Source organism: Balearica regulorum, chromosome 3 (assembly GCF_011004875.1).
Source record: "Balearica regulorum gibbericeps isolate bBalReg1 chromosome 3, bBalReg1.pri, whole genome shotgun sequence".
Taxonomy (NCBI): Eukaryota; Metazoa; Chordata; class Aves; order Gruiformes; family Gruidae; genus Balearica; species Balearica regulorum.
The window spans coordinates 1209865-1225409 of record NC_046186.1 but is presented as its reverse complement, the minus strand read 5'-3'; the positions used below and the strand labels follow the sequence as shown (position 1 = coordinate 1225409).

Here is a 15545-nt window from a genome sequence, read left to right as displayed (position 1 = left end):
TGGCACCTTGGCATCAACAGCCCTTAACAGTCACCTGCTGACCCTAGCAGACTAAATCTTCAGTGCCTCTCCTGCTCCAGCCTGCATCTGTGTCATACCCCCAAGTCCCCTGGTCCCCTGACTCCCCCATGTCCGTGCACCTCGACCGTGCCGGGAGACACTTCTGCAGGGGGTGGAAATGGACTCATGACATGCAGGAGCCCTGCCCTGCTCCACATCTGGCAGGGTTCAGTGCTGCAGGCCCTGCCCCACATCTGGCACGGCCAGACTGATGTTGAAGGGCAAGAGGAGCTGGAAGGGGAGGATGCTGCCAGGTGGGATGGGCAGGGAGGGACAAGGGGAACTGACTGCACCTCTCCAACTTTGCAGGGTCGCCTGGAGATGTGGGTGGACATGTTCCCCATGGACATGCCAGCACCTGGCCCTGCTACTGATATTTCCCCCAGGAAACCAAAGAAGTAAGGAATCTCCCAGCCAACCAACCCCAGGGAAAACTCAAGGCTGGGGATGGAGCCCTGCCTCTCCCCTCAACTGCTGCTGCTCCATCGCCCAGCCCAGCCCACTGTCTGGGTACCTCAACCATGCTGGCACTTCCAGAGATCCCAAAACTGGAAGCATCGAGTGATGTCTTCCTCTTCCAGAGCTGCTCCTGAAGGGTGGTATCCCGCCTGTTCCATCCCCTGCAGCTCCCCATCTCTCTCATCTGCGTAGACCAGGAAATTAAATTGTTACCCAGTCCCCAGCACAGAGCCGGGGCAGACCAGCCCTGACCCCCTCCCAGGCAGGGGCAGGGTTAGCCCAGGGTAAGGCATCCCTGAGCAGTTTGGACGGGTCCTTTCCAGGAGGTGAGGGTTGCCCGGAGTGGCCGGAGCCCAGGGAAGGTTACTAGGACAGAGTTGGTCAATCCAAGCAGGACAGAACAGGCAACAGGCAGTGTAATAAAGAGCTCTTCCCTCCCCACCCTGCTCTCTCCCAACTCATTGAGAGAGAAGAAAAACATTTCTTCCCTCAGCATCCCTCCTAGCCCTGCCTTACCCTGCTAGACTGTGTCCTTGGGACCCTTTTCCCACCCCCAGGGCTGGGATATGGGGACAGCACTGGGCATCCTGGTGGGAGTCTCTTGCACTCCCATGCACAGCAGATGATGACTTGGATGGAGAGAATGTTCCTGGATCCCAGTGGGCTGCAGATGGGGGTGTGAACACCAGGGCAGGCATCCACAGGAAAGCTGCGGCCAGGGGTAAGGTCCAGACACCAGCACAGACTGGAAAAGCAGAGGGTTGCCTGCAGGACAGCCATGCTCAGCAGTGAGCCATGAGCTGGAGCTGAGATGTTCCTATTGACTGGCTGAAGAAGGGGTCTGCAGGTAGATAGTTTCAAGCAAGGTTATGCCTGGCTGTTGTCGTAGGGGTTTAATCCATCTCCCCTGTCTTTGCTGGGAGCACCGGGCACCGCCTGACAGTAGCTGTAGGGGCAGGGTGCTGGAGAGGCACAGCATGGGACAAGCCCCCACCCACGGGTGCAGACAGGAGGAGGCTGGGGCCGGAGGAGATGGCAGGAGTCCCACAGCTGGGCTCAGCCAGCACATTGCCAGAGGGACATACCAGAGGAGGTGGGTTAAAGAAGCTGCAGATCCCCTTCCTCTCACCTGTAGGACTCCCTGGTACTTCTAGCGATGTGCTGTGCTTGTGGCCGCAAGGTTGCGTTTCTCTGCCACCGTCCCCCAGCCTTTCTCCAGCCTTTCCACATTGCAGCTGTGCCCTGCGAGGAATCTGGCTTCTGCTCCCACCGGAGCTGCTTTCTCTATCACCAACATTCCCAACCAAGCTGAACTGGGAAACCCTGGGTTGATGCACACAAAAGGCAGTGCTGGGAATATCTCAGAGTCTCTGAACCTGCTGGGGTCCTTAGATTAGGAAAAATGTCTTCCCCCAAAGGGTTGTCAAGCCCTGGGACAGGCTGCCCAGGGAAGCGGTGGAGTCCCCATCCCTGGAGGGATTGAAAAGACGTGGAGATGTGGTGCTTGGGGACATGGGTTAGTGGTGGGCTTGGCAGGGTGAGGTTAGTGGTTGGACCCGGTGATCTTAAAGGTCTTTTCCAACAAAAACGATTCTGTGATTCTGAGGACTGTGATGCCCAGCGAGCTGCCCGGCACACAGGAGCAGGTTTCACTTCTGAAGGCAGCAACAAATCTCCCCCCATTTCTAGGGGTGGACAGCCCTGCTCAGTAAGGTGGGGAAACCAGGAAGAGAGCTGGACTAAGAATGTTTTGCAGACCCCATTTTAGCCACAAATCTACCAACGACCAAGGCTGGGCTGTCCCCTCAAGCCTTTGGCTTGGACCTTGCAGATGCTCAGAGCGGAGGGAGGTAAAGCTGCCCTTGCTGCTGTGCTCACCCTGCCTGGGCTCTGAGCTCCCATGGAGATCCCGCTCCTGTTCCTGCCCTCATGATCCCTCAGATGACATCCCTGTGAGCAGTTCCCTGCGGTCTCGGTGCCTGGCCCCAGTTTCTGGCAGCGTCACCCCATTCCCTCCTGCCCTTTCCCCTGCCCCTGTGCCTCACCTCCTTGTCTCCCTTCCTCCTGCCAGATATGAGCTTAGAGTGATAGTGTGGAACACAGACGAGGTCATCCTGGAGGACGATGACTACTTCACTGGCGAGAAATCCAGTGACATTTTTGTCAGGGGGTAGGTACAGCGTGGCATGCCAGCATCACCTCCTCTGCTTCAACCTGGGTTTGGGGGTGCTAGTGCTCGCTGGGGTCCCTGGGGGAGGGTTGGAGTGGGGAAGGGGGGTATGACATGGACTGTGGTGCAGGGTCAGATAGCACCAACGCTGCCATTGTCTTCTGTGCTGTGTTTCTTGCCTCTCCATCTCTCTCTTTCGGCTGCACGACCTGCTGCGTGTGCCTGGCCTGGCCGCCCAGCTTTGAGCTGCGGGTTATTATCTGGAACACCGATGAGGTGGTTTTGGAAGATGATGGTTTCCTGGCGGGAGAGAAGATGTCTGACATCTATGTCAGGGGGTAATGGCTGAGGCCTCGCTGCTTGGTCCTGTCTGCCCCTCTTCCCCCTTTTTGTGCTTTTCTTGATGCCCCCACTTGGCATTTCAGCCCTGCAACCTCCAATTCCAGCATCTGGAGCCAAACTGTGATGAATTCCCATCTCTGCTTCACTCTCACTCAGCAGTAGGGGAAGGTCCCTTCCAAAACTTGCCCGTACAGAGATGAGAGGACCTGCTCACGTCCCAGTTCTTTACAGGACCTCAAACCAATGCAACGGCATTTCGGACTGGTGGCTGACTACACAGTGATTTCCCACCAGTCTGTTAAACTGGTGGGTGCTTCCTCTGCAGCCTGGCCAGCTCAGGACAGGTTCCTCTGCTTGCACCTCGTGCCGCTCTCAGAAAACTGGGTCTGTTTTGGCATCTCAGGTCCTATCAGCCCAATGGCTTTTCTTCACTGGCTCTGAATCTGAGATACTCCAGCCCTTCCCCATCTGTGTGGTGGGCGATCACTTGACCTTTGTGTTTTGCGGGGCAGAGCAGGGCATCAGCACGACCAGAGCCCGAGAGAACAACCCTGCATTGGGTGCCTGAGCATGGAGTCGTGTCCCTGCCGGCTGCAGCCCCTTGGGACACACAGACACACGAAAACCTGAGAGCACCCTGGGGAATGGAGATACCTCAGCTTGTCAGAGAAAGAGTCTGGGGGCACACACAGTCTTTAAAACAAAGCTGTGTTCTGCTGGGGACCAGACTTGCTGGTGTGGATCATCCTCCATGTCCCTTTTGCTCTGGGAATCCTGTTCACTGGAGCCAGAAAATTGAGGGCACAAGCACATGTGATGATCAGGTGGGCATGGTTAACGGTGGGGCTTGATGATCTTAAAGGTCTTTTCCAACCAAAATGATTCTATGACTCTATGACTGACTGGGACCCCACTGTCTCCAGTGTCATGGTGCCCACAATGCCTGTCTGAGCTGGGCACTTGGGTCAGCAGAGACAGCCCCATCCTCAAGCAGAGCCTGCAGCAAGCCCTAAATACCTCTGACGGGCTCAGATAGATGTGCCCTGACCCAGGGAGCCTGCGGTGACCAGCACAGACTGAGCTGCCTCTGCACGGACTGCTGCCATCAGGGGAGGCTTAACTACTCCGTGGTGGAGTGAGAAGGTCTCTGCAGCCACCCCTGGGCCTGTCCACTCCACCAGTGCAACAAGAAAGCTGGAGAGGGACTGGTGCCAAGGGCAGGGAGGGACAGGCCAAGGGGAATGGCCTGAAGCTGCAGGAGGGGAGATGGAGATGGGATGGGAGGCAGCAATCCTTCCCTGGGAGGGTGCTGAGGCCCTGGCCCAGGGTGCCCAGAGAAGCTGTGGCTGCCCCTGGCTCCCTGGCAGTGTTCAAGGCCAGGTTGGATGGGGCTTTGGGCAACCTGGGCTAGCGGAGGGTGTCCCTGCCCATGGCAGGGGTGGCACTGGGTGGGCTGGGAGGTCTCTTCCAACCCAAAACATTCTGTGATTCCATGGGGACATCCTTCTGCTCGACTCCCCAGCAATGCTCCTTGCCCCTGTCCACCTCTTTAACGTGTCCCTGCCGAGAGAAAGACCCCTGACAACCTTCTTGCATTTCTTGCTCTCAACCCACCCTGTTCACGCGGCCCTCCTGCCCCTGTGTCCATGCCACCTCTCGGAGATGCTGCTGTGGTGATTTGAGCAGTCCCAGCCCATTGCTTACGGCTTTTAGGTCCTTGCAGTCTGTCCTGGAGACATCCTGGCTGCACGGACAGGATGGTCCTGTGCCCTCTCCTCCCTCCTGTAACAAGTGCCAGCGCTCTCACCCCTCTGGTCCCTGCAGGTGGCTGAAGGGTCAGCAGGAGGACAAGCAAGACACCGACGTCCATTACCACTCGCTCACTGGTGAAGGCAACTTCAACTGGCGCTACATCTTCCCCTTCGACTACCTGATGGCGGAGGAGAAGATCGTCATCTCCAAGAAGGAGTCCATGTTCTCCTGGGATGAAACCGAGTACAAGATCCCAGCTCGCCTCACCCTGCAGGTCTGGGATGCTGACCACTTCTCGGCCGACGATTTCCTCGGTAAGCCAGGGGTCCACTGAGCTGGGGCAATGGGGCAGTCGGCAGAGAGCCCATGGCTGCACAAGTAGGGAGCAGAGTGAGATGAGACAAAGTCTATACAGAAACAACCCTGGAAGAGCAGCCCTGCTCCTCAAGTCCACAACACCCTACAAACCCCTTTAGATGCTGCTGGTAAGAGCAGGTAGGATGAGAGCCCTTGTCTCCACTGCTGACATTCAAAGGCAAAGATGATGGCCTGTAGCAAAGATGTTGGCTTTTTATTTCCCAGAGCTAGTTTCAGAATTGCTCCCTAGGGCAGAAGATGCCGGGCCCAGCCCACCTCCAGCCCAGGACTCACCATTTTGGGGGTGCCAACATCTGTGCTCCCCTTTCTCCTGCCAGGGGCCATCGAGCTGGACCTGAACCGCTTCCCCCGGGGAGCCAAGACATCAAAACAGTGCAGCCTGGAGATGGTGACGAACGAGGCAGAGCTGCCCATGGTCTCCATCTTCAAGCAGAAGCGAGTGAAGGGCTGGTGGCCATTCGTGGCCAGAGATGAGAATGATGAGCTGGAGGTCACCGTAAGGATGGGGAAAAGGGAGGGATTTTGCATTCTGGGGACCGCACTCTTTGCAGACACCCTCCACCCCCCTGTACTTGCCTCTGTTCCCTCAGGTCCCTTGTGTCACTATGTCTTGGGGGGCTGAGGTGGGGAGCATTGCCTAGGTCTCAGCACAAGTCTCTGCTCCCTACAGGGGAAAGTTGAGGCTGAACTGCACCTTCTGACGGCAGAGGAGGCAGAGAAATCCCCTGCTGGGCTGGCTCGCAACGAGCCTGATCCACTGGAGAAACCCAAGTAAGGAGGAAATCTCGCTCCCCAGCAGGCACCTGGGCTTCTGGGAGATGCTGTGGGGTGGGGGGGGAGCCAGGCATGGGGAGGTGAGGAGGGGTCGCACTGGGGGATGTAGTAGTGAGGGTTATGGGGACAGCCATCTCTATTCACTGCCCCACTGTTTTTCCTTACTCTGTTCCTCCTCTGCTTCTCTTCTTGGCTCCATCCCCTTTCCTTGGCCTCCCACCACCTCCTCCTCCCCTCCAGTCCTCACCACCACATTCCAGCTTCGACTGGAATCTTCACACTCCCTCACAAACCTGCATTACTCCATTACATGTCATGCTGACTCCCCTTCTCCACCCTCCTGATCCTCCTGGTTGGGCTCTTTCACCCTGTGCAGGCTAACCCAGGGAAGGGCATCCTGTGCCTCCCTTTGCCCACCGTGTCCGTTGTTGCAGTGCCCGCTGTGCATTCCTTCTCCATGGCCACGGCATTAATGATGGGTATTTGCTTCCCCTCCAGCCGCCCGGACACGTCCTTCATCTGGTTCCTGAACCCACTCAAGTCCATCAAATACCTCATCTGCACACGCTACAAGTGGCTCATCATCAAAATCGTGCTGGCCCTGTTGCTCCTCATCATGATCGCCCTCTTTCTCTACAGCATGCCAGGCTACATGGTCAAGAAGCTGCTGGGAGCATGAAGCATGGGAGCCTCCCCCACGTCCCCAGCCCCACACCAGCACCTTCCCCAACCCCATGCCCTTCTCCTCCCCGCAGCCTCTCCGCAGCCTCGTGGGACATCTCCTCGCTGCTGCTGCTGCTTGGCCTCCTCTTTTGCATTCCTCCTCTGTGGGTCCCATGCCTGGCTTTAGTCTCAGAGACATGGGGCTGGCGGACGGCGTCCATCCCGAGGCTGAGCATCCCTCACCAGAGCTGGCAGAGGTGCCCAGCTGGCTGCTGCGGGGCACAAAGTCTGGGGGTCTCAGGGCCCTTTGCCCACCGGAGCCATGGCCATTGGCCTCCCGGGGAGCTCAGCCCTCAGCTCCAGGGGAAGGGGAGGGAGAGCCATGGGAGCGCTCCCGAAAAGCTCGATGGAGGGACATTCTGAAACAAGGACGAAGCAGGGACCTGGGACAGCTGGGGCCATGCCAGCCCAGCCAGCATGGGGACGAGTCACAGAGCGGCCCCGACGCCTGTCCCTGCTGCCAGCACTGTCCCTGACACTCTCCTAGCCCTGGACGTCACTGCTCCCAGTGCAGGGGCCACCGGGCACCATGTCCCAGCAGCCGCCGAGTCCCTGCAGAGAGCCCTGGGCTGTGCAAGGGGCAGACCCTGCCCTTCCTCCCCACAGCTCTGGCAGAGGCAGGGAAGTGTCCAGCAGCTCAAGCATCTTCCCAAGGTTACCGACCCAGAGCTGGTGGTGCCTGGACATCCCCGGGGGCTCAGGTTCTCTGCCACAGTGTGAGCTCCCTGTGGCCTTCTTGATTCTCAGTTTATTTTGTTTGGAATGATAGGTATTGCGGCTGGAGTCTTTCTCGCCGTGTGTATTAGGGAAGGGCTCTTTTCTCAGCTCACCGAAATATTCAGCTGTTGAAAAGCCACCTTTCTCAGCTTCAAGTGTGCAAGACCCTCATTGAATTGAAGAGGTCTTGGGGATGTTTTTAGGATACTACTGTTTTAATCAGTCAATAAAAATCGGCTTTCACTTCTGGGTTCTCCGCCGAGGTCTCGCATTAGTGGGGAGGGGACCCGTCGCTGGCTGGAGCCCTTTCCTCCTTCCCTCCTTCTGCCCTGTTGCTTCCCAGTCACAGCCTGTTCTCCCAGTTGGGAAAACTGGTCCCTCAGCTGCAAACCCAGCACATACCTGCCTTCCCCTCTGGGCAGGACAGCAGCAGGCAGACAGTGATGTCTCGGGGACCACAGCCCCAGTCTCTTCCGCGCATCAGGGCCCTGTGCCTCCTCCTGTGCCAGATCCTGCCTCTCCACACGCTTTCCCTCCCAGCAGTTCCCTCAGCGAGAGGCCATCACGTCTCTCACTGTCATCCCGGCGCTCCCGCACCGCGGCGCCTCGTCCTCCAGAAACCCCTCCTGAACCCCACGGCTGCAACGGCTGCACCAGACAGCCCCGTCCCGCCCCCGTCTCCCCACGCTGGGCTCGCCCGGCCCACGCTCCTCCCGGTCCCACCTTTTCTTGCCGGTGCTCCTTACGCCTCCATCACCATGGAGTGGAAGAGCGCGTCGACCTTAAAGCGGAGATCGAAGGGCAGCGCCCGGTCCCCTGTCGGGGTGCCGCTGGGTGCCGAGCTCCCTCCTCTCCACAGGCGGCCCTGCTCGTCCCCGACGCCCCTGCGCACGCTGTTCTTCAGTTTGGCCCAGGACTGCCAGGCGTGCTGCAGCCTGGCCCCCTGGCCCAGGCCCTTGTAGCCCACCCAGGGCAGGGGCTCCCTGCCAGCTCTCTGCAGCCTGTCCAGGGCCGGAGAGGTGGGGGGCTGTGCCCACGGGGGCAGGGGCCACACCGGGCCCAGGCCGGGGAGAGACTCCCCCGGCGCAGCCGGCCGCAGGGCCGCACTGCCCATAGCGGGGCGCTTTGCCCACGCCTGCCTCGCGTCCTGCCTGGCCGGTCCCGCCTGTCCCTTTGGGGGTCCCTGGGCCCCGAGGACGGGGAGCCATGCCTGCGAGCCCTCGCTGTCCCCAGGGCTCCTGGGCAGAGGCGCCTTGCAGGCCCTGCAGCATCTCTCGGGGGCCGTTTGGGGGAGCAGCCAGGTGACCTCCGACACGTGGAGCGGCTCCCCGCCGACGGCCAGCTCCAAGCCCAGCCGCAGTTCCAGCTGTGGGACCTCCTCGCGCACCAGGAGGTTCACGCCGTAGAGGACGGCGGCCAGCGTGGGCAGGTCCTGTACTGCCGTGGGCTGGCTGCAGTGCGGGCAGCTGCCGGTGAAGATTCGGTGGCACTGCAGGCAGACCAGATACTCTTTCTTCACGGCCTCGCACAGGGTCGCAGCGCTGTCATCCTGTGTTGCCTTCAGCTTTTACAGCAAGTCGAGGCAGATTTGGGTTATGTCCAGGGATTCCATCACGGATCTGGTGAGCTCCTCCATGCTGGTGATGGAGGGCTGGTTCCTGAGGAGCCCTGAGCTGGTGACACCATGACCCACATCTTCTCTCTCCCAGGACAGCTTCCTTGCCGAGGCAGCTTTCCCACCACAGTTGCTTTCCCACCATCGGCCTCCACGGGGCTTCCAACTCAGGGGGGGGAAATACCAGCTGGCCTGTGGGGGCTGCTGTGGGATGGGATTGACCCAGCACCCTCTCTCTGTCTTCTCCTGACCCACTGGGTGATGTCCCAGCTGCCCAGAGCCATTCCTTCCAGCTCTGGGATGCTCTGGTGTCACCAAATATGGGATAATAAACTCTCCAATTTTTTATATTAGAAAGCAGACATTCTTTATTACAGTGCCGGATGCACGGGGGGGGTAGCTCCGCCTATCATGCATACCCTAAAACAAACCTTCATCCTTTATATACCTTAAAGACATGAATATTCATACATTTTCCAAGAAGTCTCTGCCTCTCTGCTATATTTACATAATGCTGGTGTTGCAAAACTACACTACACATGCGTGGGGGTCTCGGGTGGCCGTTGGTGGTCGTTTGGGGAGTGAGCCCCCCACTCCTTTGTCCCTTTTATGGTCTTGAGGACAATTTCTTCTCCTTGGGTGTTTCCCAACTCTGTTGTCTGACCAAGCTGTTTTTCCTTATCAACCCTGTTTGGGCAATCTTGCCAGGGTGTTTCTGTTCTCAAGGGTAGGATATCTTCTCCGTACACATTAATCACTCATAGGCCTTGTTAAATTCAAAGTTAATCATTGTTTGGTAAAAGAATTTCTCAGCACTGGGACAGGTGGGGTCCTGGGGACATGGGACCAGCCTGGCCCAGCAGCACGAGGCACATCGCGAGGGGCAGGGTGAGCCCATGGCGGGACGTGGGGTGGCAGCAGCCGGTCGCTCCCGCAGTGCCGGTAGGTGCCAAGGTCTCTGCTGTCCCAGTCCCACTGTCCCTCAATGCTCCACCGCGGTCTGGTCTCCAGCCTGCACCAACCCCTGTTTGCAGGATCCAGACAGATCAAGCAAAACCCTTCAGGGCACTTTTGTCATCTCCCAGCATCTGGTTGCTTCCCAAAGAGGTGAAATTTCCTCTGGCAGCATGTCTGCTCCTCAGCAACAGCCGATGCCGCCGCCCAGGCTTGCACCAGTCGGTCCCGAGCTGCTTTCTGTGGCAGCCACGCTGTTTTGGAGGTGGTGGAACCGGTGTGCCCATCGCCGTGAGCCAAGCTTTGCCGTTATCATTGCCAATCACCCATTGCAGCACGGATGTGCACGGGTCGTGAGCAATGCAGCAATTCGGGCTGAGGCGGGGCAGATGTGGCCAGAGGGAGCAGGAAAAGTGCGGTGAAGGAACAAGTTTTGCAAGGACAAGCTGTGAGGCAGCACAAACCATGAGCAAAGCAGCAGCTGGGGGGATGGAGCCCCTCGGCAGCCCCTCCTGCACGGCTGCCGGGCTCCTGCACCGAGGACACAACTGATCACGCTCCACAGGAGCTGTTTCACTGAGAGATATCCCCAGAGAGACGCGGGACATGCCCCAGCCGAGCATGCACCCACACCCCCCCACCCAACCGCTGCAGGACCCCAACCCCAGCCTGACCCCATGTCACGACCTAAAGGGTTTCCTGGCCTGCGAAAGTGCAGAAATCGTGGCCGTGGGTCCGTAGGATCCCCCAATACGCAAGGACGTGGAAGCTTGATCTCCGAATTTCTCTATTACACATTGCCACAAATATCACAAAAATCACTTGTAGCAAGTATACCTATAATTAATAAAATGAACATATTTGTATCCAGCTATTACAATTTACAATATTATTATCAGCATTCAATAGCATAGCAGCAATTAATTATAGCAAAAATCAATTAATAGCAACAATCAGTAATGGCAGCAATCAATAATAGCAGCAATCAAATATATATAATATTACGGATGACTACAATCTTATCAGTAGTGAAGCAAATTTATAAATACAACACTAGAGATACTTACGATAGATTACTTATATGCATGGATGTATACAGTATATAAGTTTGCTATATCAAGCGCGTTAGATTCCAGAAGGATCCCGAGTGGCAGGACAAAAGGAACCAAGCCCAGCGCAGGCCCCAGAGCGGGATCACTAAATTAACACCGTCACTGCGAAGCTGCTCCGTGTCACGGAGTTTGGAGTTTGGCGTCAGCCAGGCATCCCCGGCGAGGGTCCAAGGTCTCCTAAAAGTTCCTGCAGATCTCTTTAGGAAAGGGAAAAGTTCTGTGCAGCATGAGAAGTTCTCAGAGAGAGAAGCTCCTTTTGGGTAAGAATTAAGTTATTTTTATATCATAGAGACGTAAGAGGGCGTAGGACACCAGCACTTTGAGCAGCCAGTAACTATGCTCTTAATTTCTAATTTGCACCTGGAACAGCCAAGAGATGATGATGTTTTCTGTTCTCTCTGCCCAACTTTTATTTTTCCAGACTGTTTTCCTGATCTCGCAGTTGGAACAGCCAGTGGCAGTTACCAATTCTTACTTTCTCAAGATGTTTCCCCCTTTTTCCAGACTATTTTGCACCTTTTCAGACCATAAACTGCTGTTACAGTTCCTTGGTTTTTTGATTACCGGTGGTATCTCAGGATGTCTCCGGTCTCTCGGTACCCAGCTGCACTTCAGACATGCCAGCTCAAGGATGCTTCTGGCTCCTGGGCCGAGTTCCTGGGGCTGGCAGCGCCCGCAGGCATCTTCTCCGTCAGTATTTCAGCAAACATTTTCTTCTGTTGAGTAATTTCCCCCTTTCAACCAGGTCACCTTTACGGCTGCTGACATCACCTCCCCAGCCTCACCCAGCTCCCACCTGTGGGACACTGTTCCTGATTCACCGGCACGTGAAATGACTCCCAAAATTGGGCAGACTCAGGAGCGGGGTGTGGACCGGTCCCTCTCCAGCCTCGGTGCATCACCCAGGTCCCGCAGGCCATGTGGCACAGGATGTGCAGGACTCTGGGGTTGCGCATTCGACTCCGTTTCTTGGAGCAACACCAAGTAGTTATCACAGAGAGGTTTGTCCTCCCTCGGCACCGTGACGGGAGGACACAGGATTTTGCTTTCTGCCTCCCCCAGAGCTGCAAACACCTCTGCACGGGGCAGGACGGACCTCCATCTCCCCCATCCACGTAGGTCGCTCGCCCACAGCAGCGTTCCTGCAGCCCCAGGACTTGCCACCAGCACTTGGACACGCTGTCCTGGACGCACACCAGCGAGTCCAAAGGTGGGCGAGCGTGCCACGTGGCTGGCTCGTGCCACGGGCAGCCAAACCAGACTGCAGCACCGGGATTTTGGGGGCCTTGGGTGGGGGTTAGCCCGCTCCACAGAGGATCCTGGGGAGGGTGCAAGCGCCCCCCCCCCCCATTTTGGGTGGGCGATGCCCCCCCATTTTGGGAGGGCCCACCTACAAGGGGGGTGAGTGGAGTGATGTGCGAGGGGCTGTGCCCATCCCCGCAGTGTCGGGGCACCGTGCACTGGCAGGGGGGGATGGAGGGGGCCAGGGCTGGATAAGGGGTGGGCAGGCAGGCGTCGTGCCTGCAGCAGGTACAGCCCTTCCCCAGCGATGAAGCAGTGAATTCACACATTAGCCTAGTCTGTACAAAGGGGATCGAGCCCGCGTGTGTGTGTTTGCTTTCCTAAAAAGCTCATAAAACAAAGTTTGACTTACAGAGTACGTTGTCCTGTAAATCTGAGAGATCCAAACAGACGGTGACAGCAGCCTGCGCCGCCGGTACGCTGCCGAAACGCCATTGTTACTAACAATCCCTTAAGTATATTACACCTACCGCAACAATCCTCTTAGAGGAAGCCGTCGAGACGGCTGATAAAGGATGCAGCATCGCTTAAACACACCTAGGCTTTAGCCAGAGGGAAAGCGCCTGGCCCAGGGCACGGGAAGAGGCCACAGGGCTCCTGGGTTCTGCTCAAGGCTTCACCACCAGCACGCAGCCTCCTCCGCTGCTCCCAGGACGGCTTCAGCCCCGGAGCCCCTGTCTCTGCCGTCGCCCCGTGTCCCACGTGCTGCTCTGAGGTTCCCCAGCCCAGCGTCACGGTGGCAGCTCACCCACGTCCTGGGTTAAAGGTGGCCTGGCCAAAGCCGAGGTACACCAAATTTTGGGGAATCTGGGTCAGTGCCACAGCCCAAGGGTTTCAGACCTGCACCACCTCGGGTAGGTGTGCGGTGGGGCAGAGCCCGTGCCCGCTGCCCCATCCTACTGCCTGGGGGGGATGGCCGTGCCCCAGGGATCTGCGGGGTGCAGAGCAGCCCCTTTGCTGGGGAAGCAAAATGCCACCTGGGGCTGTTTCACCCCCACAATTTCAGTTGGGAAAGCCTGGTTCCTGCCGCAGCAGCACCATCCATCGCACACCTTTATTTACAGCGATTCTTGCTGTTTTCAGTAGAAATGCCCGCGGGCGGGCTGGCGCTGACGGTCACCCGAGGGGGGGGGGTGTCACTGCGGCCCTGGGTGCAGAGCAGCAGCGCGGGGACCCCGGGACCCCCCTACCACAGTGCCGGTGGAGGAAGGCAGAGCTTTCCCACCCGCAAAGAGGTGCCAGGCACGATGGCGTCGGAACGAAGGGCGCACGGTGCGAACCGCGGCAGAGTTGCATTAGGGCTGAAACCCCCGCGACCGCCAGCGCCGTGTTCTCCCTTCTGCCGAGCAAAGGGCACGGAGCGGGGAATTGGGGCGCGGGATGTAAATCCTGCACCTCTCAGCAGCTCTGCTGAGTCCCCCAGCAGCTCCTGGAGTAGAAGCACTGCTCGATGCCTGGAACATCTACCTGGAGACTGCCAAAGCTGCCACCAGTCCGTTCCTCTCCATTCAGCCCGGTGCCTCCCGGGCACCCTCCCAGGCACGCCCGGAGCTGCACGCACAGAGCAGCCACTCAGACCTCCGTGTCTGGCTGGATTTTGATGCAATTTGGTGATGACAAACCAGGATGCCCCCCCCCACCCCGGCACCCAAGGTCTGTGTTTGGACAGGAGAAGGCAGCCCCCCTCCGTTCCCCTGCGGCAGCCACCACCCTGACCCCATCCCCCTCCTGATTCGAAGCTGGGTGACCCAGGGGGGCCATGACTACGCTCACCCCCCCCCCCCCCGCAGAAAGCCAGGCTGGGACTTGCGAGGATGTTCTTCCTAATTCCTGACCTCAGCCTCTCTGGCTAAATCGGGTGTCTTGGTCTTCTCCCGGGGCCCGCAGCCACCGAGAGCAGCTTATTGCCCTGTGCGCAGCCCCGGCCGCGCTGGCGCGGGGATAAGGCGTGGATCACCCCGATTAGCACCGAAGCCGACAGCGCTAAGAGCTCGCTGCGATTGCGGGCGGCTTTGTTGGGGCAGAGTCCTGACTTGTCAGGGCAGCGACGCTGCTGCCAGGAAAAGACCGGTTCCCAGTGACACCGTCTGAGCGCGGTCGGGGAGAGCACCGCATCCGATGGGCTGTGGTTGAAGCAAGCCACGATCCTGGCTTCAAGGAGGCAGGAAAGGGTCGTCCAGTGAAATGCAGCATCTCTGCCCACACCACATTTCAAGCCCCGCGTTTTGGGGCAGACCGTCCTCGGGAGCGGCCGGTCACAGCCCCGCACAGCCCCAGCTCTGCCCAAGCCGTCCGTGGGAACACAGCACCGTCTCTAAGGGCACTGTAGAGATTTCGTGGCTCGTGCGGGGCTCAGGGCTGACCCCAGGCGCACGGGTTGCAGAGCAGGGACAGAGCCAGGCCCAGCTGCCCAAGGGACAGATCCTGTCCTTGTTCGCTGCAAGGGGAGCCCTCGACCCAGTGGCTGCTGGGGGTGCCCGAGCAGGGATCAAGCCCCTGAAAACAGGGTGTTTGGGGACTCCATTCTGCTCCGAGGAGCCCCGATGCCGGCCCGGGGGAGGTGGGAGATGCCCCCTCTTCCCCCAGGGCCCAAGCTGGCACTTGGCGCAGGCAGGAACAGGGCAGGGTCTGCTGCTCCCTCGTCCCGTCACCTCTCACGTCCATGTCCCGCTGCTTCACGTTTCTGCAATAGCCGTACCCACCCCATCAGCTGTAACCCACAGCCGCCCCAGTACCGCCGACTGCTCCATCCCCCTCTCTGCACGCTGCCCTCGAGCCCACACCCTGCTTCCCCCCCAACCTTCTTCTCCCTCACCGCGTGTGCCCCAGTCACGCTACCAGGGTACACGATGCCTTACAGGGACCGGCTGCAGAAAGCGGCAAAGGGGAGAAGCCTGGGGGTCAAGGGAGAGCCCTGGGGATGGCAGCGGTGCAGCTAAAGGAGGGTGCTGCACCCCCCACCCTGTGCAACCCGGGGCCCTGCAGCACCTCGACAAGCACCACAGCCGTGGGTAACTAAAATGCAGTGCTCCAGGGAGAGCCTACAGGAGATTTTCCACCCCTGCCGTGGCAAGTCTGTTGGTCCCAGTGGGGCCGGAGCTCCAGCCCGGGCAGCGCTGCCCAAACCTACCCCTGGGGCTGGGGTGCCTGCTCAGGGGGAAAAAAAAAAAACCAAACACAAACACCA

At 58.6% G+C, this 15545-nt stretch overlaps 1 protein-coding gene across 9 annotated transcripts in view; it reads left to right on the top strand.

Moving 5' to 3' along the window:
* OTOF (otoferlin) overlaps positions 1–7613 on the top strand; it is a 112374-nt gene extending 104761 nt beyond the window's left edge. For 7 of the 9 annotated variants that reach the window (XM_075750240.1, XM_075750239.1, XM_075750238.1 and 4 more), the window contains 6 exons: positions 370–458; positions 2591–2689; positions 4856–5097; positions 5479–5657; positions 5832–5932; positions 6434–7613. In XM_075750240.1, coding sequence (XP_075606355.1) covers positions 370–458; positions 2591–2689; positions 4856–5097; positions 5479–5657; positions 5832–5932; positions 6434–6614 — 891 coding nt within the window. In that variant the 3' untranslated portion in view covers positions 6615–7613. The remainder of the gene's footprint in view (positions 1–369; positions 459–2590; positions 2690–4855; positions 5098–5478; positions 5658–5831; positions 5933–6433) is intronic. The other 2 variants (XM_075750242.1, XM_075750241.1) reach the window with 1 other exon arrangement.
* The last annotated feature ends 7932 nt before the right edge of the window (positions 7614–15545 follow it).